This window comes from Lathamus discolor, chromosome 15 (genome assembly GCF_037157495.1).
Source record: "Lathamus discolor isolate bLatDis1 chromosome 15, bLatDis1.hap1, whole genome shotgun sequence".
NCBI classification, from domain to species: domain Eukaryota; kingdom Metazoa; phylum Chordata; class Aves; order Psittaciformes; family Psittacidae; genus Lathamus; species Lathamus discolor.
The window spans coordinates 11,018,156-11,044,498 of record NC_088898.1 but is presented as its reverse complement, the minus strand read 5'-3'; the positions used below and the strand labels follow the sequence as shown (position 1 = coordinate 11,044,498).

The window sequence follows — 26,343 nt, the reverse complement described above, 5'->3', positions numbered from 1 at the left end:
GGTACTCTGTACTCAGCCGCCGGCAAAACTGAGGTTGAACACAGCCTGCTCCTGCCCATGGAAGACCAGGCTGAGCTGCACCATTCACAGCGTGCAGCTGCTGCCATGGAACGGAATTCACATTGAAATGCATCCAAAAAAGAAGGACACAGACATTAACAGAGAACTGGGGAGCTGGGAAGGTAAATGTGTTTGAAAGACATGACCCACCTCTTTGTAATCGCCCTTGTGATAAAGATGACTGACATGTCCAAGCAAATAGTTCCGGTCTGCTGTATGGAGCTGGTAAATGCTAATCAAAGGGTCAAGAAGATTAGCTGGGCACTGGGCTAGTATTCCCAGCACACGGGCCTGCAGCTTCTTCAGCTTGATGCCAGACTGAAAAAGATGATAATAATAAAAGCAAATCAAAGACAGATTTAGTAGAGATGGCTACAATTCAATGGCAGTTGAAAACGCAGCTTGTTTAAACAGGGGAATAAGCCAATTCCTTGGGAAGGGATTCTCCAATTTCCCCATGGAGTCTGCAAGCAGAAATCAGAACAATATGATCCACATTTTTTTCACAGCATCCAATTTAAAAACATGAAATGTGTGCGGGATAATTCTGGAAAAGGCACATGGCCTTGTGCAAAAGTAAAATATGAACCTGGAAAAATGCCTCCTTTACTAACACAGCTCTGCAGAAACCCTCCCCTCTCGTTCCCAGCAGAAAATGTTTGAATCCAACAACTCCCCTCAAGGGAGATCTCACCTATCAGGCACAGGAATTCAGCTTCCATTGCCAGGCTTCCTCCTGGGAGCAAGAAGGGCAGGAAAAGCAAAGCATCGTCAAAAGACGCACAGATACAAGTATTAATCCTTGTACGCCTACATGACCATTCTCTTAGGACACAGGAATTGCCAGTGGCACTTCACTCTGCAGATACTTTCAAGGGCAGAGCTCAGCATCTAAAAGGAGCCATTTGGAAAAATGGGAACTGAAACAACACAAATATAGAAGTATCTTTGCAGTTCAGAGCCAGAAGCATACAAAAAAGGGAAAATCTCAGTAGGACACAATACATGAAGGCATAAGGAATCGTAAACATTGGGAGGTACAATCTGATGACACAACGTTACAAAGCTAATCATTCAGCTGCTGAAAAGCCATTACTGCTCCATTTTCTGCATTCCACATGATAAAAGATCCCCAGCATATGGCAGGAGTTAAGCAATCCTACAGTAACTGGCTTCTATTTGCAGAACTGGAAGAACATACAGAGTGGGTTACTGCAATTGGTTTTATCCTGACAGAGGGATGTGAGTTCCAGTGGGAAAGCCTCCAGCCCAGAAAAGGCTGAGAGACCAACGCTTGATCAAAATGGTTTGATCTGAAAAGATGGAAATCCCAGCTTGGAAGGGGAAACAGCTTCTAATACTATTTTGTTTTCAGGCCAGCACACAACAGATAACATCTCAGTATGAATTTCACACCTCCTCACACCATGGTTGTATGAGACACCAGGATGCGTGAGATGGATGTACGGATACGTGGATGTATGAGACATCAGACTATGGAATAAAGTGAAACTGGGGACACTTGAGGGATATGAAAATCAATTGTCCTCTCCTTTCTCCTGGCTCTCTTGCTCTCTTTTTCTAACCTGTTGAGCAGCAGGATGCTCTTTTATCCAACGCTGCAGCTCCGTGGTGATGTAATACCCGAGGGAATGCCCCTTCCCCTTCCAATCACCGCTGCCCTCCAGCATGTCCAGGAGTCCTGTCAATGGGTCCTGCAGTCCTGCGAAGCCCCGCCTGATTTCTTCCTTGAGCTGCTGAGATACAAACCCGCATTGTCATGTACAAAGAGATTAGTGAATCCTCCCTTCCCCCAGCCCAACACAAAGCTTTATTTTTTTTAATTTAATCTATTCAGAGAGGTAACTGTTGCTATTCAGCCACCATCCGCGCCTCCAGTGACTTTTCATGTCATTACAGATTCCTTCATGGCTCACTGCACCTCAAACCCAATGGGAAAAGCAGCAATTGTCCACACTAATTATCCCATAAAGACAGAGAAGTTGTTCCATGGGGCAGACAAAGGGGCTTGGAATTTGGGGGAGGGGGAGAAAAGAAGGGAGCTGGAGAAAGGGGTGTTACTGGGAAAACGGCAATACTGAAGGTAGATAACCCAGCTCAAAACCTGCTTATTTTCTAACAGACCTACAAGTAATAAAGCACAGAAAACCCTCCGCCTGACTTCTGTACCACAAACTTTCATATTTGACCTTACACCCACTTCAGCCATGATGCAGTAACACTCCTCACTGGAACAGGAATGTTGGTGAGCATTGAAATAGTTGGATTTTGCACGCAAGACTAAAAGGAAAGAAATGATTCTCCGATTCTCTGAAATACCAGAGTTTGAACTCTGCCATCCTGCAAATCCTGTTCTTTCCCTCCAAACCTACCTGAGCAGGGTACTTTCTGCTGTCTGCCCCATGCCCCTGCACGCCAGGCACTGCCCTTCTCCAGGAGCCTAAAGGCCGTACACAGCGGCTCGGAACATGGGAAAACTCCAGGCCATAAATCTTAGGAATCCCGGGGTGATGTGTTTAGAAATGTGAAGGAATTGGCCACTCACTTTGTGAATGTTAATAGGCTACTTACTACCCATCTGGTAGAAGTGATAAATTAGCAGTACTGAGCAATATCTTGATAATGTTTACATTAGAAGTAGTTTCCAGGGAGCTCGGGGGGTTGGCAGGGTGAAGAAGTGGCATCCTCCAGTCCCCACACAGCACCTTTCACTGCATGGTACATGTACTGGCGTGGAGCAAGGCAAAAACAGAGACAGAAAACAAGAACTCACCACGAGCAGCTGCTCTCTTTCTTTTCTGGCTAAAAAGCAAAATCCCAAAGATGCGCGTTCCCGCCAGCAGCCAGCACTTGTAATTTACTGTGCATGGCCCCAGTCGCAGGTTCCAATGGAAACAACTTTTGGAGAACATGGAAAACAAAAGAAAACCTACAGAAAATTTGCCAATGAATTTGTTCTCTTTTATTCATGGACATTATTTACTGGAAGGCAGCTCTTTTCCATAGTGTCCTTCATGTCTGGAAAAACCACAAAACCCATCGTTTACGACAGACACTGTTTCTTTCTCACTAGATTATCAAAAGCAGTATGAAAAAGCTGATGACTAACAGAGATGGGACTTCAGATAACACAATTCTCCCTGTAAGTATTTTTCCCTGTGGCAAGAATTAAACACAGGGCTCCAACTTCACTGCAAGATTCAGCAGAAGGGAAAGGCAAGCTCTTATTCAACCACAAATATCCAACACAACAGCCAAGGGAAAACAGAGCAACTCACCAACTAAATAGCACTGTTTCTAAATAGCTTCTCTTCTCTCCCCCCTCACCTCAAGCCCCACTTCAGCACATTTAGACTGAACAAGAGCTTTCACCACACTGCTTGGCTCCTCCTTGGGCTTGAGCCCAGGCTTTGGCAGGGTGGGCTCTAGCAGACACCAGCTCCTGCGAGAGCACGAGCGAGCCAGCACTTACACAACTGCCAGGAGCACTGACTGCTGTTATCTGCACCGAGCCTTGACTTCATACCAGCTAGACTTTGTCAAGCAGGGAAAAGCCTTCTTCAACACTTCCAAGCGATCTGAAGGCTTCAGCTATGGTCTGGATAGTTTGGGGGAGGGGAAGCAAAGTAAAAAAGGAATGAGACACTTAAATGAGTGAGGAAAGAGTGCTGTGCTGCCTGCCTGCGTCTCTGCCAGAGTAGGATTCCTCTCAAACATGTAATTGCCATTTCCATTTCAATTGATTCCCATGGCAGGGAATGCTCCTTGGGGGATTTTTACAGCCTGACAGATCATGGGAATAGGAAAATTTTGCTGATGCCCAAACTACATAGTCCTTCATTCAGTTCTGGTCCCTTATTTCTAGCGACACAGAACAGGGCAGTCTGTTGATGCTTCTTGGTTATTCCAAACCTGTCCTTCCTATGGAGGAAACAACCACTTCTCATAGCCATGCTCCAGAACTGAGGTCAGATGTGCTCCTTCTGCTCGTGGTCACTGATCTGAGGCCAGTGGGTTGACTGACACTAGTGGATAGACAGCACTGACTGACATTCGCACCCAGCCAAGGCAGAGAAGCTCCCTGCCCTTTCAGTGGCAATGCAGCAGACTGAGGTGTGCTTAAGGCAACTTCCCTCAATTTATTTGAACCAGACAGTTGGAAGTGTTCAAGGCCACGCTGGATGGGGTTGGAGCAAGCTGCTCCAGTGGAAGAGGTCCCTGCCCGTGGCAGGGGTTGGAACTGGATGAGCTTTAAGGTCCCTTCCAACCCAAATCATTCCATGATTCCTTGATGTAAGCAGCAGCTGAGAGGGCAGGGCACCAGCTGCCTCTGAACAAGGTGTTTATGCTTGCTGCAGGTGCAGGGCTTGTCTGAAGGGTGGTGATGACCTGAGCATGGATGAGCCCATCTCAGCCTCAGTAACGCTGGGGATGTTTGTGCTGTGCTCCCCATCCTGGGGGCAGCTGCTGCTGTGCCACCACCTGGCTCCACCACAGCCCCACTCTTGTCTGAAAAGGCTTTTGCTGTGGTTCAGAAACACATCCTCAGGCTCAGATACATGCTCCTGGCCATGCCCCGAAGGGCGGGCCAAGAGGGCCAGACACCGGGGAGCTGCAGACCCTGTGCTCTGCAAACCCACACATCCCACTGGGATAACCATTCCCGAAACAAACTAGACATGTGAGTGTTACTCATGGGGTTCCTCAAGCTTTTCCACCCTCAGCAGGGAAGCTGTGGTGCTCCTGCCCAAGGACACCTCAGTGGGAGGCTCTTTTTCAGAGTATTTTCCTTCCCAATCCACACACATCCTGGGGATTGCAGTGCAGAGATTGTGATGATTCCTCTTTCCCACTGCTGTTCTGTGGCATAAACTGCCCTCAAGGCCTAACAACATTTTTTTCCTCCAACTCTAATATAACTTGATAGAAAGCTCAAGGCTTCAGAGTTGCTGAGCTCAAGCCTATGCCTGTGACGGACCATTTAGAAAGGCACCTCTTGCACTGTGTTTCCACAGTTGTTCAATCATTCCAGCTGGGAGCCACAGACTATCAGTAATGCAAAGTCTAAGTGTGGCAGACAAGGAGAATGACTAAACACTCCAGACACCTAGGGTGGAGCACGCACCCCAAGGTACTCAGCCACACAAGACACATTCCACACAGCTCTGTGGTGAGCTGCAGGTTTGGGGTCTTCTAGGAAACCATCTCTGCTCAGAACCTGCCTGAACAATGCAGGGTTAAACATGGGAAACTCACCACTGAGCTGGTAGATCCACTGCTTTTGTTAGTGTTCAAGCTCCCAATTTTGATTAAGTATATTTTACTCCCTATGAGAAATTGCCAGTAGAGCCCATAGGGTGCTGTATCAAAAGACAGCACTGATTTTAGGGAGTGTAAATTGCATTCACCACTCTAAACGGCAAACCCAAACCAAATCAAAAACAGTAAAAATACTTTGACTATGAAGGCTTTGATATCATTCTACTCGGCAAAGAGCACTTTTCTATGGACTTCAACCCTAATTTTTTCAGCTACTAGAAATATTCCTCCCCTCCCCCAAAGATCCTCCATTTAATGGACAAAAAAGTGTTTAAAAGAAAACAAAAGCAACTTTGATTTTTTTCTCCCCTGCTCTGTAAGGCAGCTCTGTAAACTCCAGCTCTTTTCTATGAGCCCCTGAGCTGCTTCACATCACACAGAGCTACCTTTTCTTTTCACTTGTTGCTGCAAATGCAAAGGCTCTTCCCCTGTGTGCTGGAACTGAAAGCGATCATGAAGAATTGCAGGTCTGACCTAAGCGTTCTGCGTCTGGACATGCTCTGCATGCAGTTATTAACTGCAGCGTGAAGGGCCGGCTCAGCCTTACCTTCTCCATCTCTTTCTTTGTCCAGAGGAGTTGAAGGGCTTTCAGCAATAGCAGTGGGTCCTGGCCTGGAGGAGGGAGGGAGAGAGGGAGAAAGGGGGGAGAAAAACAAAACAAAACAGATTTATTGGCTCTGTACAGGCAGCCCAGACACACTGGGGCATTGTTTCACCCAGGAGAAATCAGCTACTCCATGCCACTGTGTTTGAAACCACCACCCTTCCAACTGTCACTCAGGATTAAAGTGCTAAAATCCTCACACTGAAACCCTCACGAAATAACAGACATCAACTTTAACTAAACACCCGCATGGGCTCCAATACTGAAAAGCTGTACTGGTGCATGTACAACAATTGTGCTGCATCCAACACATTCCTTCCTCTGTTAATATCAAACCAAAATGGTCCTTGAAGAGGAAGCATTTTGCACAGGTTGGAAAGGATTATCAACACACTAATTTGTAATGAAATGGCTCTAAAGTGTTTAACCTCATCACAAGCTGTGGATGGAAGATGTGAGTAGGTGAATATGGGAAGCTCCGGCTCTAGGTGCTTGGCAGCCTGTGTATGAGCCCAGCCAGGCCAGCCAGGGGGCTGGGATCAGCCTGGGTCGGATGTGGTCTAAGGAAGGGGAAACATGAAATGCTGCTGGGATTAGTGGCAAGGCTGAAAAATAGTGATCAATTATTTCAGAAGGATGTGATTTGGAATTTTTCTCTTGCCTGTAGGGACAGGACCTAGAGAAGGGCATTGGACAAGGGCCTGTAGGGACAGGCCAAGGGGAATGGCTTGAACCTGCCAGAGGGGAGACTGAGATGAGCTCTTAGGCAGAAGCTCTTCCCTGTGAGGGTGCTGAGGCGCTGGCACAGGGTGCCCAGAGAAGCTGTGGCTGCCCCATCCCTGGCAGTGCTCAAGGCCAGGTTGGACACAGGGGCTTGGAGCAAGCTGCTCCAGTGGAAGGGGTCCCTGCCTGTGTTACGTGGCCGGAAGTGGATAGGCCTTAAGGTCCCTTCAACCCACCAGTCTTGGATTCAATGATTCTATGATCTGTTCTAATTCATACCACTATTATTCATCATACCACTATTTTTGAACCAAGTATTTAGGGATATTTCTTTTTAAAAGCAGTAAGACTTTTGATATCTGGTTCTATTTATTTCCCTTTTACTTACGAAACCATGACTCAGAATGTTCTGAATGAAAAATCTTCTACTGCATCAACAGTTTAAATGTGAAGAATGAATTTAAAAGTATGAATGAGTTCTCCAGAAACACCCCCTGTGTATTCAGTGAGCACCTCCTCTTATATTTTTATAAAGCCAGAAGAAAAACATTGAACTGAAATGGAAACACCCTTTCAATCACCTTCTGCATTCTACGGTTCCTAAATAGCTCATTTCCAAGTGGTAGATTTCTTGCTTAGTCTCCCGTCTCACTTCATATTTCAGGTCACAGAAAGCTCCTTCAACTGAGAAAAGCTCCACCCCATCCAACCCTGCTCTGAAGCACTGAGTTTATGAACGCCAGTAGCAAGCTGATTGCTGGTCCAGCCAAGAGCACAACAGTGTTCCCGTTATCCAGAACCTTGGGGAGACAGCAGCCAAATGAAAAGTGCCACATTTACAATTCATAAGATAATATTTTCTCTCATCTCTGGTTGTTCTGAAATCCTGAACTCTCCAAACACTGCCTGTTCCCGCTACTGCGGCTCCTCGGAAAATCTCTTTTCATAACAAAACAGCAGAAAATCCAGATCTCTTCTCCCCACAAAATTAGCGACTAAACATCAAATTCAGCCCATGTGTGTGTGCACATGCATATATATATGTGTGTGTGTGTGTGTATATAACATACACACACACATCCCCCCTCCTCTTGGCCTGGCTCCCAAAGAAATTTATACACACACAGGAAAAAAAGGAGCCTGCAGCCCAGTGTGTAACCAAATACACTGTAAATCCAAGCTGTAATTAATGCAGTGACCAAGCTGGAATGATACAGGAAATGAGAGCAGTTAGGAAAGCGGTGGTTTGCTCCAGATCCAGCCAATAATTCAACTTGTTAAAAAGCTTTCTAAACCTCAAGCAAAAAAAAAAAAGCCCTTTTCTTACGTGACTTTTTCCTACCTCACCTCCCTGTCACAGAAATGTGATCTCAGGGTTTTCACCACACAGACGCATGGCAAGCATCTCTCAAGCCGATTTGAAAGGACCCAGCATGTTGCCAGCATGCCACAGGGCAAGCACGGGTCAGGAGAAAACCACCTTTGCCCTCCCCAGCCCTGGAAAGGAACACACCCACTGGGTAGTTATGTCCACACCACATCTCAGGGTGCTGCAGAGCCCTGCAGCAAGAGAAGGGCAACCATGGGGACAGCAACCACCCATCTTCTGGCATGATCCGTCAAAAAGGTTCTGCTCTCTGTTCAGAGACCAGATGTTCTCTATGCTCTCCATGCATAAGAAAGAGGCAACTACCACTCAGTGCTCCAGAACTGGGACTGAACAGGAGAGAAATCACTGAAATACTAACTGCAGTACTGTGGTGTCAGAACAGCGCCGTATCATAGACTCATAGAATCCCAGACCGGTTTGGGTTGGAAGGGAACTTAAAGCTCCTCCAGTTCCAACCCCTGCCACGGGCAGGGACCCCTTCCACTGGAGCAGCTTGCTCCAAGCCCCTGTGTCCAACCCGGCCTTGAACACTGCCAGGGATGGGGCAGCCACAGCTTCTCTGGGCACCCTGTTACCTCCTTACCCTGTAAAGCCTTGTAGGTACCTAAGGGTGTAAGTCAGTCAGAGGCTAACATAACAGTCACTCCTAGAGCCAAACATATATGAGACAACGAAGCAACATTATGCTTCAGCCTAGTCCCACCAAAGTGGAAAGATGTTGCAGTTCACGTTGGATCTTGGGCTATTGTATCTAGCTACCCTCCAGCTAGGACAGCAGACATCAGTGTGAAGGTGCACATCATTTTGGCTCCTGAAAGAAATGAACAATCCATCTTTCTCCTCCAGGACCTCTTTGGGAGACTGGCCTCATCATGGCTCTCCTGGATCCTTAAAGAGTGAAAAATGAGTGTCTTTGGCATAGATAATGAAGCAGTAACAGCAGTGTTATGTTCCAGCTGGAATACCAGACAGGTTCCTGCTCATCCACACCTGAGAAGGAACCAGAGAAGCAGCACAAAACTAATGCCAGGGTATACAAAGAAAAAGGACTGGACCTTACACAGAGTTTCATAAGTCTTCCAGAACAAATCTGGAGAGCAGATGATTACTCAATACAAAAGGGAAAGAGGAAGAAATACATGGCAAGAAAACACAAAGCAAAGTGACCGCTCCCAAATGGTCACAACTGAACCACAAGTGCATCTGGACTCAACTCAGAGGACAAGAACAGGAACATTCTGGAGCAACCTCCTGACACTGTACATCCCGAGCAGAGGGACGGAAAGAAGGGGGGGGAGTGAGTGGAAGAGCTGTGTGGATCGGTTTAAACAACGACAAGCAGGAGCAAGAAGTGGCGATTGCTAAGTTACACGTATTAAATCAGAGTCAGAACAGTGCCTGTAAATGCAAGGCTAGGTTATGGAGGCCAGAAAAACACCTTCATGTGTCACACCAGGAATACCCAAAATCTCTGCTTCCAGAGAAACATTCAGTTCTGCAGACTCCTGCACACTGAGGAGCTGCCCAACTGTGAGTAAGGGCCGTTCAGTGAGAAAGGCAAACAGAACTAGGATGGAGCCATGTAAAACTGCATAAAAAGCAGCAGGGCAAGTAGGAAAGCACCAGCTCTGTCTGCCCCCATCTGACAGCTGCCAAGAGTGGCCAGGTCTGCCATGGTGGAGGGACCAAGACTAGGCCCAGGCAGCTAATCCCATTCAGTCCCTGGGTCAAGGTGGAAGAGAAACTGCTCAGTCTGACACTGATCCTTCACAGCTCAAAACAGGGGTTGCAGACCATAAAAATCCTCACAAAGCTTGATGAAAACAGGGCTATAGCACTTCAGCGGAGCTCTCAGAAATGCCCATCTGCACCCACTCCATCAAGACATAAACGATGTAGACTTCTTGGAGAAGGACCTAGAGAAGGGCATTGGACAAGGGTCTGAAGGGACAGGCCAAGGGGAATGGCTTGAACCTGCCCGAGGGGAGACTGAGATGAGCTCTTAGGCAGAAGCTCTTCCCTGTGAGGGTGCTGAGGCGCTGGCACAGGGTGCCCAGAGAAGCTGTGGCTGCCCCATCCCTGGCAGTGCTCAAGGCCAGGTTGGACACAGGGGCTTGGAGCAAGCTGCTCCAGTGGAAGGGGTCCCTGCCCGTGGCAGGGGTTGGGGCTGGAGTCTGGGATCCAACGATTCTTCATCTGACAGTTTCTCCAAACAGTATGCTCCCAGTTTAAAAAGTTTAACACGAACTTATTTCCTTTGGACATTTTTCATTCTGAAGACCCATTTCCCCACCCTGCATCTGGCACCAAAACTGGAGGAGATGGTACATCAAGTGCTTTCCAGTTCTCAGTATCTGCGGTTACATTTCAAAACCATATAAACCACAAGGCTTATATTTTTGAGTTAGCAAAGTGCCTTTGAGGAAAGCCATCAACTACTTTCTGTTCATTCTCTGCTTCTCCTTTGTGCACACATCACTGGAAACCTGCTGTGATCACAACAAAAGCGGTGCCCGCGGGCTGCTGAGCTACACCGCTGCCTTCTTGCAAACTCTTGCTGCATTATTCACTGGTTCTGCTGAGCCCCCCTAGGAAGAGAAACCCACTTTCTAACCGAGGCTCCCTGTGTGTCTTGCAAGGGGAAAGTGAGGCATCCAACCCCAGAGGAGGAATTTACCAATGAGGAAAATCTCACACCACTTTGTCACTTTGTGTCAAATGCCAGTGAATGCCCCATGACCCTGCAAAAATGACAGTCCCTGATGAAAAGATACAGAATGCAGAAAACCCAGGAACCCCCTCAAAAGGAGGGGGTCTAATGGGACCAAAATGCAGGATCACATCCACCAACCAGTTCATTATGGATGAAATTCATGGACAGAAAAGGTTAAGAACAAAATGCTAAACGTCAGGTCTCCCTTCGGCAGAAGCTTACACCTCTGCCTTGCAAATTAATAAGATTGTAATTAATTTTTAATGGAATACATAACAAATGTAACTTGCCCAGGAAACAATCAGTGAATCTTTACTCTTACCAGCTGTTTTGTGCACATTCTCTCCTAGTAAACCCCTGAAACCTGCCCTCTATGAAAACTCCTGGGAGCCCCAGCAAGGCTTTGAGGTGGTTTTCTGAGAGGCGAAGAAAGGCTCTGGATGTGTCAGTGTCACCACAAGTGCAGGGAGCCCAGCTGTGTTTAAACAACTAAACCATATCCCCATATGGACACACTGAGGGGGGAGCAGAGTCATTCAGCCAACTCCTGTTTTGGCAGCAGGATGGGTTCACCCAATGCTGTGTAATGTCAGTGACAACCAGTACTGAGCTGGGCAAGAATCTATTCAAGTCTCTTATCAAAACCTACCTTGTCTAAAGTTTTTTCAGCAAGGTGCCAAGTTCACCCCAAGTGAATGCAGAAAGCGAATGGCTGCATTTTCTAGTGACACATTTTGAACCTCTATGAACAAAGCTGATTTAATTAAAGAGATACAAAATTCCTCCAGAGAAACTCAGTGATTTTTCCACCTTCCAGGTTTCCGTGCTGCGCCTCGTAATGAGCACATGTAACAGAAATAAACCTAACCTTGAGGATTTTTAAGCTAAAGAAAATGATTCCATATGGAATTCCTCCTTACAACACAAAATGACATTTAAAAGACACAAACCCCCTTTCAGACTGCAGGTATTGTGCAATACACATTGTAAAATCCTGGGTTGCAATTAAAGAAAAACACAGAGGAAGTAGAGACAATAAAGAAACAAAAGTGCTGTATTATTTTAAACTAAGTAGAAAGCCTTAAGGAGAAGCCGGTGTATGTGACTATGTGGGTATGGCCAGCAGGGCATGGCCCTGCCACTCTCCCTTGGTTTTGTAGAGGCCTTTTCTGTCATTTGTTCCTACCTGGATTTATCCCATGGTATAGGGAGAGACACCTAACACCTGCAGAGCCATGGAGTGGGTAAAGATGTCATGCAGATGAGAATTAATGGTCCCCAATGAAAACAGATATGATACAGATTAAATACTTCTTTTAAAATCAGTTAGGATTATGCCCAAAAAGGGTTTGGTCCTGCCACATCCCTGTGGTACTGAAGACTCACCTTCAAGAGATGCTTAACCCTCAACTGAAACCTGTCTGGGATTCTGTGACCTTGGAACTTTGGGCAACTTCTTTCTTATTACTGAATCTTCTGGAGTAACTGTGTGGCCATCTCAGGTGTATGCAGGTAAAACATAGCCTGGCAGCAAGGCCAGTGTATCTTTCTTCCTTGGTTTCAGAGGGAGGGAAGAGCAAAGGGTTATTATGCATCATCAGCTGCAGAACAGGAGTGGGATGCAGCTTTATTTCAGCAAGGTCAGAACTCAACAGATAGGCTACCTTGAGAAGTGAGCTTGTGGCTATTGCTGCTCCATCCCCCTTGTACCAATCCATTCTCCAGCTCTTATTGAGAACACATGCTCTAAATGACATTTAATGGCATTGCTGTAATTTGCCTGTATTTTTGCAAACAGTGCCAAGGATCACGTTTCCTACTTCATCCGCAAGGAAATGCAACCTCTGCTGCTTTGTATCTGCACCGACAATGGAGCAGGGCTCAGCCACCCTCCTCTGCAAAGCCAGGGTCAGCTCTTCCTCGCTCTCATCCAATTCGCTCTCTGCGTATAAAAGCCACAAAGGATTGTGCCTAATGGACATGGCACCTCATCAAATAGTTATAACTGGGAGTGGAAAGAAGAGGAAAATGTAGTTTCCCCCCCAAAGAATCCAAACCCAAACAACTTAGCAAGCAGCCAAGAGGGCACATCTCCCAGCTCCTGAGGAAGCATGCTGAGGAGGTCTGTACCAAGGCAAGAAACTCTGGGAACTCCTGGGCTTGTCCTGCATCCCACACACACCTCCATGCCCCACAGCATGTGCTGCTTCAGCGAGGTCTGAGTCCATCCCATGCCCCTGGAGTTTCTTCCCACATTAGTGCCCAGAACATGTTCCCCAGGCTGGGAAGTGAGCGTGGGCCTGTGCGCCCTGAGCACCCATCACCTAATGACTGCCCACATCATCTTCCGACCAGATCTGCGAGGTCACGTGAACCAAGGCAGTCTATGGCTCTTGGATACCTTCTCATCATCAGTTAAACTGCCTACAGGTGTCTTAAGGGAGACTGATGATTTTCACGGATATTGCTCACATCCCAGTAACACCATGAGCAGGATTAGTTCTCGATGCATCCTTCTCCATCCTGAACATTACTTTGAAATGTAAACCAGCACCACATTGGGACGGTGAGGATGTTCACTCATGAGAGTGTCTGGGGAGACCTTACAACAGTCTTCCAATACCTACAGGGGCCTATAAGGAACTTGGAGAGGGGCTTGGAACTGGATGAGCTTTGAGCTCCCTTCCAACCCAAACCAGTCTGTGAGTCTGTGATTTCAGATGCACCTGCACCAGGGGGTTCAAAGGTTCACTAACATTTTCTCACGGCAGAGTCTGTGTCTTAGGAACAACAGATATTTCCAGGAATGATAACAGCTCATTTCCAAGAACTCTGTGACTAAGGATTAAACCACTCAGTGATTCATCCCCGTCCCCACCAACTGCAGCAATGAGACACCCACTAAGAACAAAGCGCTCCCTCGCTCTCTGCTGGCAGGGAAGGTCTCAGGTAGCAGTGTCTGCAGCCAGCCAGAGGAATGCTCTGCAAGATCCTGATCCATTTAAATGTTAATTACATCCCACCACTGAATCCTCCACTGCAAAACATACAAGAGGCTCAGATGTCACAAAACCATTCCAGACGCTTTAGCATCATTTCCAGAGCTCCAAAACTCGCCATCCCAGCTCCCAGGTCCTTAACTGCCTCTCCCACAGAAGACAAATACGCTTTTAAAATGCATAACTCTGTGGGTTTAGCTGAATTCAAATAAGGAAGTGAAGCAGCAAGATGGAGAGGGTCCTGCTTTAGAAGGTATGTGTGGCTCCCTCCAGCCTTCAGCTCGGTTTCCAGTTTTAGCTACAGCTTTCTCATTGACTGAGCTTTGAACCCCACCGCACAGAAGGCTTCAGAAGGCTTCCAAAGGGAAGTAACCACAAGCAGTTACCACAGGCTTAGAAACTCCACACACCACACACCTCCCCTGCAATTTAACATTAAAGATGAGCCTTTGGGGCGGTCTGTGGATCTCAGCTCCCCAAAGGAGAAGCATTTCTCACTTATTCCTCCAGTTCTGCATTCACACACTGAGATTCACCTTTTGCTCTAACACAGTCAGTGAAGGATTCTGCATCAGCCATGAGAGAAAAAAAAGGTCCCCAAACCCAGTGAGTTCCTCACTTGAAACCACCTGATTATGAACATCAGCTCACTGGCAGCAGCCAGAACCCTCATTTAACAGGAATGGTTCCTTGTTTCTCCGGTTGCTGACCAGCTGTCACTGCTGTGGTACATTTCTCCCAGTGCTGTGATGCTCTTACATGAAAGTCATCTACTCCCGCTTGCCAGAGGAGAGGAGACCTTTGGGCCCTGGGTTTCTCCTGCAGCCTCTGCACAGGAGCTGATGTACCCATGACTGGAATTGTTACTGGAATGAATGTGCTCACATCCCCTAATGCACAGCCATGAGGTGGTTCAGAGAGCACTTGGAACTGTGGAACCAGTTTATGTTTTGGTTCATAGGCCAGATGGAAAATTCAGGTCAATACAAAACAATTCTCCCTATCCCAGTTCTCCCCCTGTATCAAAAGCAGCAGGAAAGCTTCACTGGAGTTCAAATGAGACAGTTGTTCCAATCAGCAGGAAATATTTTGCTTCACTTTAGGGGGGAGGTCAGTATCATGGAATCCCAGCCTGACTTGGGTTGGAAGGGACCTTAACGCTCATCCAGCCCCAGCCCCTGCCACGAGCAGGGACCCCTTCCACTGGAGCAGCTTGCTCCAAGCCCCTGTGTCCAACCTGGCCTTGAGCACTGCCAGGGATGGGGCAGCCACAGCTTCTCTGGGCACCCTGTGCCAGCGCCTCAGCACCCTCACAGGGAAGAGCTTCTGCCTAAGAGCTCATCTCAGTCTCCCCTCGGGCAGGTTCAAGCCATTCCCCTTGGCCTGTCCCTACAGGCCCCTTGTCCCAAGCCCCTCTCCAGGTTTCCTGCAGCCCCTTTAGGCACTGGAGCTGCTCTCAGGTCTCCCCTTCAGGAGCCTTCTCTTCTCCAGGCTGCCCCAGCCCAGCTCTCTCAGCCTGGCTCCAGAGCAGAGCTGCTCCAGCCCTCGCAGCATCTCTGTGGCCTCCTCTGGACTCGCTCCAACAAGTACCTAGAAGCTCATCTTCTGGTGGTTCTTTGCCATTTTTCAGACAGACCTGATTTAATAGCAACATCTAATTCAATTATGTAGCTTGCATATAGGATAGCAAGGTATGGGCCAGCAGTTCCTGAATTGTAGTCTCTGTGTTTCATCTACTGCACTAATGTGACAGCATGCAGTACCATGTCACAGGGTTAGCTCTACTAATTGTATTTTCTCTAATATCCTTGCAAAAGCTTATCACAAAGCATTCAGCTCTGCTTTCAATGTTGATTTCATGTTTCTCATTTGATTGTTGTAGAGAAAAGCTGGAATTCCTCAGATGCCATTAGCTGAGGCCACCCTTTCCTGAGCTCACCATGTTAAGCCATACCTTGGTCCCTATTGCTGACTGCATTGTTACTGAAAAGTCAAGATGTAGAAACCAAATAGGGACATGGCTGAGAATGAGCTGCACAGGCAGAACACTGGGAGAGAGGAACTGCCATGCTGGATTGGAGAAAGGGAAACGGACAATGGTGGGTAGAGTAAAAGCGTACTGAAAGCAATACAAGTATTTCTAGAAAAGAATCCGGTCTGTCTCAATGGCAGTAAAAGCCATTCTTTAACTGAAGGCAAAAGAGGTCCCTTCATTCTGAGACATTCCAGTTATGAAAACATAATAGGAAACCTCACAATTTCACTAATACATGCTCCATTTCTCAGTGAGTCACAAGTTCACATTCTTCTAAGGCAACCTCCCAACTGAAAACAATCCCCACACTTGAAGCAAAAGAATAATAAAGCACACATATGCTTCTTATAAAACAATCCGGACAAATAACCATGGCTTTTGTTTTCATAATGGCTAAAATTCATCATTTCCCCCCCAAAAAACACAGATCAAACAAAAAGCCTCTCATTAAAAGCAAAAGCTGGTTTGTCTGAGCAGGGCAGCCAATCCCATTTGCCTCTTATTTTCTTAGTGCTTTCAGTCAATGAAAGGAAAAGAGAGCTGCTGAGCACACACTGCGGTCAGGCCAGGCCAGCTCAGTGCCCCTTGCCCCAGTACTGGGACCAAGGACCTTCCTCTCCCCACCACTGGACACTCACACTCCCCTCTCCCAGCCGGTGCACGCAGACACCTGAGAAGCACCACCGGCCGCAGCACATGAGCAGGAAAAGCCCTTCAGACCCGGGAACAACTAAAGAACTAACAATGAGACCTAACCACAAAGTTCCGTGGCTTCGGGAACATCCTCACACAGCCTGAGATGACCCTGCTCTCAGGGAGCAGAAACATCCCATCCCCATGGTCCCATCTCACTGTGGCCAAGCATCTCACAGCGTCAGTCTGAACATGCTTTTGGGTCACCCACCATCCCAACCAAGCAGAAGTCATTTTAGGACACTTCCCATACACTCTAGCTTGTCAAGGAGAAGCGCACCTGGTTTTACATGAGCAGCAATTCTAAAAATAACATTAAGAAGTTGCTTTCTAGGCAGTTGATGAAATACAATTTAAAAAAAAAGCCTAAATATGGAACAATCTTAAACCTTTTGCAAGTAACTGGCAACACTGTTAATGGTTTCCTCATTAAGATGGGCTGTAACCTCAGTATCAAAGGTTAGTAAGCACCAAGATCATACAATCCTAGAATCCCAAACTGGTTTGTGTTGGAAGAGACCTTTAAGCTCATCCAGCCCCAACCCCTGCCACAGGCAGGGACCCCTTCCACTGGAGCAGCTTGCTCCAAGCTCCTGTGTCCAACCTGGCCTTGAGCACTGCCAGGGATGGGGCAGCCACAGCTTCTCTGGGCACCCTGTGCCAGTGCTCAGAGATTACAACTGAAATGAACTTTCCCAGAAAGGAAAAAGCCCTCAGCGTTTATTGTCCAGTGCTTGACAAAGGCAGAATCAGAGGAGGGAGACACAACTACTTGAAGAAGGCTATGACATTTAAGAACACGTTACATTTTGCCACCTATTGCTTTTACTATTTATTTTGAAATTCACAGCATGCCAGTGAGGGCTCCTCCTTATTTGTTTTGCTCAGTACATGTTAAACTTGTGCAAATCGTTCCCACCAGTTAAAAACCGAAACCACCACAAAACCCTTCAGCCTGCTGCAGATACTGGTGTCATCCCCCAGCACAGGGTGTTTTTTTAGCCTTAACCAATTTGCCGAGAGGAAAGGCAGAGAAAACTGAAGCAAATGCCTCTGCAGGTTTCATCCCTGTCCATTTCTGTACATGTAGATTGCAGGAATTACCTCCATTCTGTTTACTTCCATATCTTCAGTCTGAGCACCAGAGGGGGATGAAAGGAACACACACTAACCAACCACCAGCAGTACTTCACCTTGGCTCACAGATGCTGAACGACAGTTCCCTGCATCACACAGCACTGTGTCCTTGAAGTCACCACATGCACTCTGCTGCTTCCCCCCACTCCTCTTCCCTTGGCCATTCCTCCAAGGCACAGGTACCCAACGATCCCTGCTGCCAGGCCAGCTTCCTTTCTGTCCCTTAGGCTGAGTGTTGAAGAGATGAAGACTTGACACTATTGCCACCTTCATACACTCCTCTTCTCCTCCCTCCTCCTCCTCCTCTGCCTGCATGGTAGGACAGGCTGCGAGCAACTGGAAGGGCAGATGTGGGCTCTTGATGGGCAGTATACTGAACCAAACTGATTTGCATGTTACATATAATGTAATTAAAAGACTCAAGTAACCAGGGTGGAGGTGAGCCATTTGTCCAGGCTGAACGAAACTCTCCACAGGCAGAGTGCAACTGCTACTTTGCTTACATTGAAGAAAACAGTGGTAAAATTCCTTCTTCTTCCTACAGCTAATTACACCTCAGCGTTATGGTAAAGCTCTGTTGCCAGCACCAATACTCAATATTGCTAGAGAAAGCAAGGATCTTCAAATAACATGTTCTTCATTCATACCTCTGCTCCCAATGCTGCTTTGGCAAATCCCACCTTGAAGTGTCAGGAACAGTTCCAATTAATGCCAAATGTGCCCCAAACACTGAATCAGCTCCCTCCATGCACACAGCTCTGCAGGTCACCTTCAAGTGACTGCAGAATAGCCAAATGTATTTCCATAAGCCAGCTGGCTCACCCCAGTCTGCTCTAGGACATGTTACAGATGTTACACACAGGCAAAACCCTGCCTGGTACCACATACGGTGCTTCCACGGACTGAAGAGCTAGCTTTGGAATTTTGCAGGGTTTCCAGTATGAGATACAAGGCTGAATAAAAGATCTCACTGCTACTGCAGATCAGTGAGTAACGCCTATTCACTTGCAGAATTTAGAGGTGCACCTTCTTAGTGAAAATAAAGAAAACTCATCTTTGAGAGGTCCTAAACATGAGCTCTTAGGAGGGTAAGTAGAAAAGAAAGGCTACCTGTCAGCTCCCCCCTCGTCGCTGAACAGATTTGATGGTTTCTATGGCAATGGGGAGGGTAATGGGGCTGCCTGGTTACAATGATGACTGACGCACATCTCAAACAATCGCTCTCTTCCTGTTCGTATGACATAAGAAAAACAGGATGCTGAGAGGTGTTTATCTGAATGAGCAAGATAAGCAAGCTCAGGGCATTTCTGAAAGTCGAAGGTTTAACTAACAAGATGTTATAGATTTTCTGTGGAAAAAGAAAAAGAAACCCAAGTGCTGCAGTGCTGAATGTGATTAAATTATGCATGGAAAGATCCTTTCCCTCCGAAGCCGAAGGAAACTGTTGAGGAGCTGTTATATGAGCCATGAATACCAATGGAAAGTCCTTTTAGTGTGAGATACTGAGCTACACTGCTGAATCAAAATGGAGAGAAACAGCTTAGTGTGCAATATCCTGCTGCCTCCCCAGCCCCTGGTCAGCTCAGGGATAGCTGATGGGGTGGGCTACAGAGAATCGGGGTGCTGCAATGGTTCAAGGAAGCCAGGCTAGATTATAAAGTGGTTTGTGTCAATAAGCACCATTTCACAGGTGCTTCTTAGGCTTTTCACTCCACCTGAGTAATCAGCTTAGCATCAGGGCCTGGGAGGGAACCCTATCACAACTTCACCAGTGACAACATGCCCAAACCATTGAGCAGAGGATGGTGCTGCAATCACAGCTCTCCACTAATCAACACAGCAGCACACTGCAATTTAAAGGTGAAAACCAGCTCATGTCCAAAAAGCACAACAACATTGCTCCAGGACTTTAAAGTCTCCTCAGTCTCCAGCCTCACAGGAGGATCAATACTGCTAAATATTTTGCCTTGGGGTGTCTAAGAATTAGCTGTTAGCTCTGGAACACAGAAGTTGAACCATCTTTCATGCACTTATTTGTTCATCACTTCGCCTATTTAAAATGTGCATGTAATTTAAAATAGAATATTCATTAAGGCCTTTTGCATGTCATTATATCTCATGAAGAACCAGGCCACACACCACAGTACTCCAGTCATTCACAACTGTCCACATGTGCTGGACACATGGCCTGACACTGAAGACCTGGTATCAACACTACTTAGGTTTGGAGTACGTCAGCCACCACAGACCTATGTGAGCACATGATTAGAATAATAATGATGTAATAGAGGATGTAAAAAGTCTTACAATAGAAAATGAGTACAATAGGATATTGAAGTGAAGGATACTAAATATGTGGACTCAGTAGTAGTTTAAACAAGTGAGCAGTGGGAAGTAGAAGGAATTGGAGCACCATGCAGTTGCTAAGGGATTGAAAGATCAAAGTGCCAATGCACTGTCACAACAGCTCCATCCTGAATTGACTGAATGCAATACTTACCTTCAACAATTATTTGTGCCATATAGAGCATATTCTGTCCCGGAGCTACCACAGACTTCATTTGCAATTAGTTCGGAGCAGGTTCAGAAGTGAAGGCGCTGCCTTTGGAGCCCTGGGAGCACCAAAGCAAGCACATCAGGAAGTCTGTTCTGGCTTCCTTGGCAATGCAAAAATGTCACAAAGTTTGACACAAAGCTACCGAAACAATCCAACGCTCTGAAGAAGTCTGTGAGCTGCAGTTCTGTAAAAGCCTTTCCAAGGCCCTCCTCCGCCAAAGGCATTTGAAATAAAGACCTTCAAAATCTTTCTATCAGACTTGCATGCAGCCAAGGACATATTGATCTCCCAAATGGAATCCTTTTACAGCCCTTACTGTGATCACTTCAGCACTTTGTTGCAAGTCAATAATGCTACCAACCCATGCCCAAGAGCAGCAGTGCTGGACAAAGTGCTATCACAAAGAGCTGCCAACAGCACAAAGACAACAGCCCTCCAAGTTTGTATTTTCCCTTCTCTACATTGAGCAGAAGTTGATTTCCTCAAAGAGCTACACCTCAGGCTGTGCATCACAGGAAGATGCTGCACTTCTTCCACACCCAGGCGCTGGGAAGCAAAAGGGTTTACCCAAAGTCTTCCAGCAAAACTTAGATGCAAATCTTGTCTTCCCATTTGGTGCACACATTCCAGTCAGTATCAAAGGAACAAAATGGAACCCAAATCATTGTCTCTGCCTTGGCTGCCTGACAGATCCACTCACAGCCTTTAATTTTAGGAAGTGAGTGGCTGAAGTCTCATGACAGCCAAAAGCCGCCTCTTTCATCCCAACTTGCTGCTTGTCTTGGCAGTAGCCAGGTTAACGCTGCCCCATTAGGCCTGCAAGGGAACGCAGGGCAGGTTGAAAGAAGGATGGACAAAGACAGACAAAGAGACCATGCAACAGGCTGAGAGACAAAGGCTGGTGGTGGGATGAAAGAGCATGGAAAGACAGCAGGACCCAGCCAAGCCAAATGAAGTTTTCCTTGAGTGACTACATCTGCTGGCGAGTCCCCAGCCTGCACTCTCCTCTCTGAGAAATTCCTTTAATTGTGTCTAGGACATTCTGAAAATCCCAAGCAAAGTTTCTCTGTAATCATGAAAGCTCTGAACTGCGTGAACTTTTGTTATGCTGAAGTACTGAGAGCTTGCTACAGGCTTCTTGAAGTAGAAGCTGAAAACAGCTCTCCAGAAGATGTTCCTGAGGCAGAGCCCTGGGGAGGGAGAGCTGATCATAAATCGGGATTTCTCTACCCCAAGATAAAACAAACAATTTAGGAAAGACCTTTCTCCCTCCCAGTGCCTGTGTAGCTGCAGACAAAGAGCATCCAGAAGGAAATGAAAAGAGACACCTCCTCTGTTTAGGCAAAATTAAAGCAGGTTAAATTAATGATCTGGAGAGCCAAAGTCTACAGTTCTGTCAAAGGCCTCCCTCCCTCCCCCCCTGCAAGTCAAGAGGGACGGTGGCTCTTCCACAGCCACCAATGTTACCCACTGCTTAGCTGATGGTGGAGAGCAGGCAGCTGGGCAAGAGCCAACATAGAACAGAATCACAGAATCAACCAGGTTGGAAAAGCCCTTTAAGCTCACCCAGTCCAACCGTTCCCAGCATTGCCAAGGCCACCACTGACCCATGGCACTGAGGCCTCGTCTCCACGGGGTGTGAGCACTTGCAGGGCCGGTGCCTGCAGCCCTGCCCTGGGCAGCCTGTTCCAATGCCTGAGCACCCTCTGGGGCAGGAATTGTTCCTCAGCTCCATCTAAACCTGCCCTGGTGCAGCTTGAGGCCGGTTCCTCTTGTCCCATCCCTTGTTCCTTGGGAGCAGAGCCCAGCCCCTCCTGGCTCCATCCTCCTGTCAGGCACTTGTAGGGAGAGATCAGGTCCCCCCTGAGCCTTCTCTTCTCCAGACTGAACAACCCTATCCAGCACTAAGCTGAATACCCAGGACCTCTGCCTAGACCACCACACATCAGGCTGCCACAGGCATTTTTTTGTGTATGTGAAAATGAACACTTGCAAGCCAGAAAGACAGATTAATATTAAACAATTCCCAAACTGGCTGAAAGAACCATGATCCTGCCTTGACCAGACCCACTCCTGGGTTCCCTGAATGCCACTGCCCACCAGCTTCACATCACAGGTCCAGCTCTTGTCTGCAGCAAACCTCCTGGCAAAGCTCCTTCAGTTTCAGGCCTGTTTTCCAGCATTCATTTGTACTCTACCACTCACTGTGCTAACCACAAATGCCAGAGCTCACCAACTCCAGGGACCTAATTTCTCTCCTTCCCAACCCAACCACCCGCCTGCAAACCACCACAGGTAACCAGATACTTGCAGTTACCAAACCTGAAGGTCAGGCACTGGAAAAGCACAATTTGAAAACATCCACTGCAAAAGCTCAGTGTGAAAACGCAAAAAATTTCTTGCCTACAAAAAACCCGGAGAGGGGCTTGGGACAAGGGCCTGTAGGGACAGGCCAAGGGGAATGGCTTGAACCTGCCCGAGGGGAGACTGAGATGAGCTCTTAGGCAGAAGCTCTTCCCTGCGAGGGTGCTGAGGCGCTGGCACAGGGTGCCCAGAGAAGCTGTGGCTGCCCCATCCCTGGCAGTGCTCAAGGCCAGGTTGGACACAGGGGCTTGGAGCAAGCTGCTCCAGTGGAAGGGGCTGGAGCTGGATGAGCTTTGAGGTTCTTTCCAACCCAAACCAGGCTGGGGTTTTATGAAAGCAACCATAGTGACAGGCTGGCTTCACTTCACTGCAGGTGCATGTTCCACCATGTCAGAGGTGTCTGGTACCCATGAAGGTGAACACATTAGCAAGTGGGTAACAGCCAACACCTTCTCACCACAGCTCACCCCTGCTGCAATGCAGAGCACCCCTGCCCTGTCTCAGCTCACACAGGCTCTGGTCCTCAGCAGACCTCTCAGAAGCCTGTCCTACCCAAGCTGTTGGCAGGAATCTAACCTGGCCAAAACACAGATCAGTTGTTGCTGGGCCAGTGAATTGAACCAGCTCAGTGAAGGGTCCAAGATACTGGTACCAGCACTGGAGTAAAGAGAATGCCTCATGTACACAGAACTGGTTATGAGGGCAAGAGGGAGAAGGTCAGGGAGCCCTTCTTCCCCTTGCATCTGCAATTAAGCTGATGGATCAGTCAGCACTTCCATCTGCTCTGTTCTGGTACAGCACACACCTCTCATTATAACATTGAGATACACATTATTAATTACACAATGGATAGAGATACAGATATCGTCAATGAACTGCAGGGTAGGCAGGTATACTGTTGAGTTTTATATGCCCCAGCACATGAAAGACAAGGCTCCAACTTAAGGTAAAACTCATGCATCAGCCGCAAGACTGGATCTGCGTGTTGCTGCAGCACAACATGGCCAGGGTAAGATGCTGCAGCACCTGAGCAGGAGTTGCAAGCACTGCAGACAGGATGGAAATACACAGATGGACACCATCATCACCCAGATTTCTTTTTTAAACAGTATATCTTACAGTAACTTTAAACCAGTGCGTGCAACTTTAAAACAATGTCTGCCCTTCAGATAGGTGCCTTTCCAGACAGAACCTCCTCCTCTGCTCCCAGACCGCGCCACATTTCAGGAAGCACAGCCATCTCTCCAGAGCCAGGATCACAGCATTGAAAACACCAGCTCAGTATCTATTGAACAACACTTCAACAAGGCTAAAGGAAACCTCAATGGATAGAGGCATGGGATGCTAATAAGGGAACTGGTGACCATCAGCCTGCGGCTGTGGTGCTGAGCATGGCACCAGAGATGGGAGCCTGAACTGAACCAGTGAGCAAAGGCACTGACAGCTTCTAGTCCCTTGGACAGGGAACAAGCAGTCTGATGGGCACAGAGCACAATTTGAGAACATCCACTGCAATAATCTCAGTCCTCAAAAGTGGAGGGTTCCCTAAAACCTGTGGTTTGTTGGGGAAGAGTATGGAGGTTTGGTTCATGCTTACTTGCCTCTTGCTCTTGTCTTAGTGGGTAACACTCATTTCCAGTAACTGTCGACCAAAGTGGAAAAGGAGCACTTGACAATAAAGTGCAAGACTCCATTACGAGTAATGGCAACCCATGTGCTCTTATGGAGCAATAACACACCAACATGAAATAAATCAGTGCCTTGTAATTTAACACCGTAAATTACCCTCCCACCTGCTGGGAAGCTCCATAAGGAGCAAAAGCTGCTGCAGATTTACCAAGCTGTCTATCCCAGGCTCATTCTGAACTGGCCTAATGCCCTGGGGTTAGACTGGAGGACTCTGTCATCTCTTGCACTCGTATGACCTAAGAAAGGGAATGTGGCCTTTTTCCCACAAGCCCAGAGTGAGAACATCATAAAAGCTGAACTTTAGCCCCCTTTTTGGGCAGGCAGCACAATAGCAAGGAGGATGCTGTTACTCCCTGGAGGCTCTGCTGCTGAAAAACATAACCAAGCTCAAGTAAAAGGTCAGTAGTTAGGATTGCATCTCTTGTTTTCTTCAGTTTTCCTCCTCCGTCAAAGGCAGTTAAACATTCTTTGCACACCCCCCTCCCTCCTTCTGAGAAATGCAGGAAGGAAGTGCTTGCAAAATAGTTTAATTTAAAAGAAGGCACAATCACACACAGCAAACCCTGCTCCAGACCCTGAGCAGGACCTTGCTATTGCCTCGCAGTTCCCACTGAAACACAAATGAAGCCCTGCAGTGGCAGTGCCGTTCCTCCCTCCCCACACACAAATGGAGGTTGGGTTTACTCCCAAACCCTTTTGTTTAGGATGAGAAGATCTGTGGCTACGTGCTGCAGGCAACCCCTCTGCTCCTGCAGAGCACACAGCACCCTGTGGGTTCTTGTCTAGCTGGAGAAGAGGGCACATGCCTCGGGAGCAAGGTCTGTGGAGCCAGGGAAAGAAGGATGCACAGGAGAACCCTCTGCTTTGCCTGACACTTTTTGATGTGTTTCTTGACATGCTGTGGGACAGCAAAACCAATATGGTCAGCTCTGGGGTAAAGTGATGACAGGGTGGGATTTATCTCAAGATGCTGCACCAAGAGGCAGCAGCGTGGACCTGGGCTGTAGGACACAGTTTCAGCTCCAGGCTTTCTCAAAACTAGCGCCTGTTTGGTTTCACAGTACGTTTTTCCTCCATGTTTGCTAGAGCTGATGAAGGTTGCTTGGGGCTCTTGGATTTAACGTGACCCTTGTCTTCACTAGATTTATATGAAAGTACCAGAGTGGGAGGAAACAGCTCTTATGCTCCATCCTTTTTGCAAAGAGGAATGTAGAGACCTGCAGGCAAACCATGGAAAACTCCTCTGCTATCGATCAGTTTATGTGCTATGACCACACGTCCAACCTAAACGGAACTCTTCTCAGTCACACTGTGTTTCTGATAGCGCATGTGTTTCCATGCCCTATCCCTGGGCAAACAGCATTTGACTACTCCAACCTATTTCTTTGACTTTTCAGAGGCTTTGGCAATCCTGAGGACTTGTTTTCTCTTGAGCCATGGGCCATGACAGCCACAAACACATCAGAAGGGGCTCACAAGTCCCTGCCTGCTTCCACTTCTTTGAGAACTACCAGTCCTCCCAGGCACAGGCTGTGCAAGGTGTCCCTGCCCATGGCAGGGGGTTGGAACTGAATGAGCTTCAAGGTTGCTTCCAACACAAACCAGTCTGGAGTTTTATGATCCTGTGATAATAAATAAGAGATGAGTGCCTGCAGGAAATAAGCAGAATTGCACCCGCTGCCTGAGTGATGTCTTCTCCCTCCAAATGGGATAGCCAGGACAAGCAAGGACACAATAAATTAACCTTCCAGAGGGCAATGAAGCAATGCTGCAGGCTATCAATGAGAGCACTTTCCCATGTGCAGTGAAGCAGCTTCACAGTGCAGAAGATTCATACCTTCACAAAACAGAGAACTGAAACTGCCACATGCCACAAGCTGCCTGGGAACCCCAGCTGTACAGCACAGCCTGAAAGTAGGTTGCTGAGTTTTGCTTTTCTTCTTTTAAACTTGACAACTTCAATGGGCAGCATCTACGTTCAGCCCTGACCAGTGGGAAACCTGGCTTTTCCTAGCTCTAACCCATCACCCTGATGGGTT

General features: G+C 47.4%; 1 protein-coding gene across 1 annotated transcript in view; it reads right to left on the bottom strand.

The window, feature by feature from the left end:
* Nucleotides 1–26,343, bottom strand: part of EXD3 (exonuclease 3'-5' domain containing 3) — a 288,670-nt gene that overhangs the window by 190,463 nt on the left and 71,864 nt on the right. Inside the window, 3 exon segments of the mRNA XM_065695336.1 lie at nt 211–378; nt 1,647–1,817; nt 5,948–6,012. Coding sequence (XP_065551408.1) covers nt 211–378; nt 1,647–1,817; nt 5,948–6,012 — 404 coding nt within the window.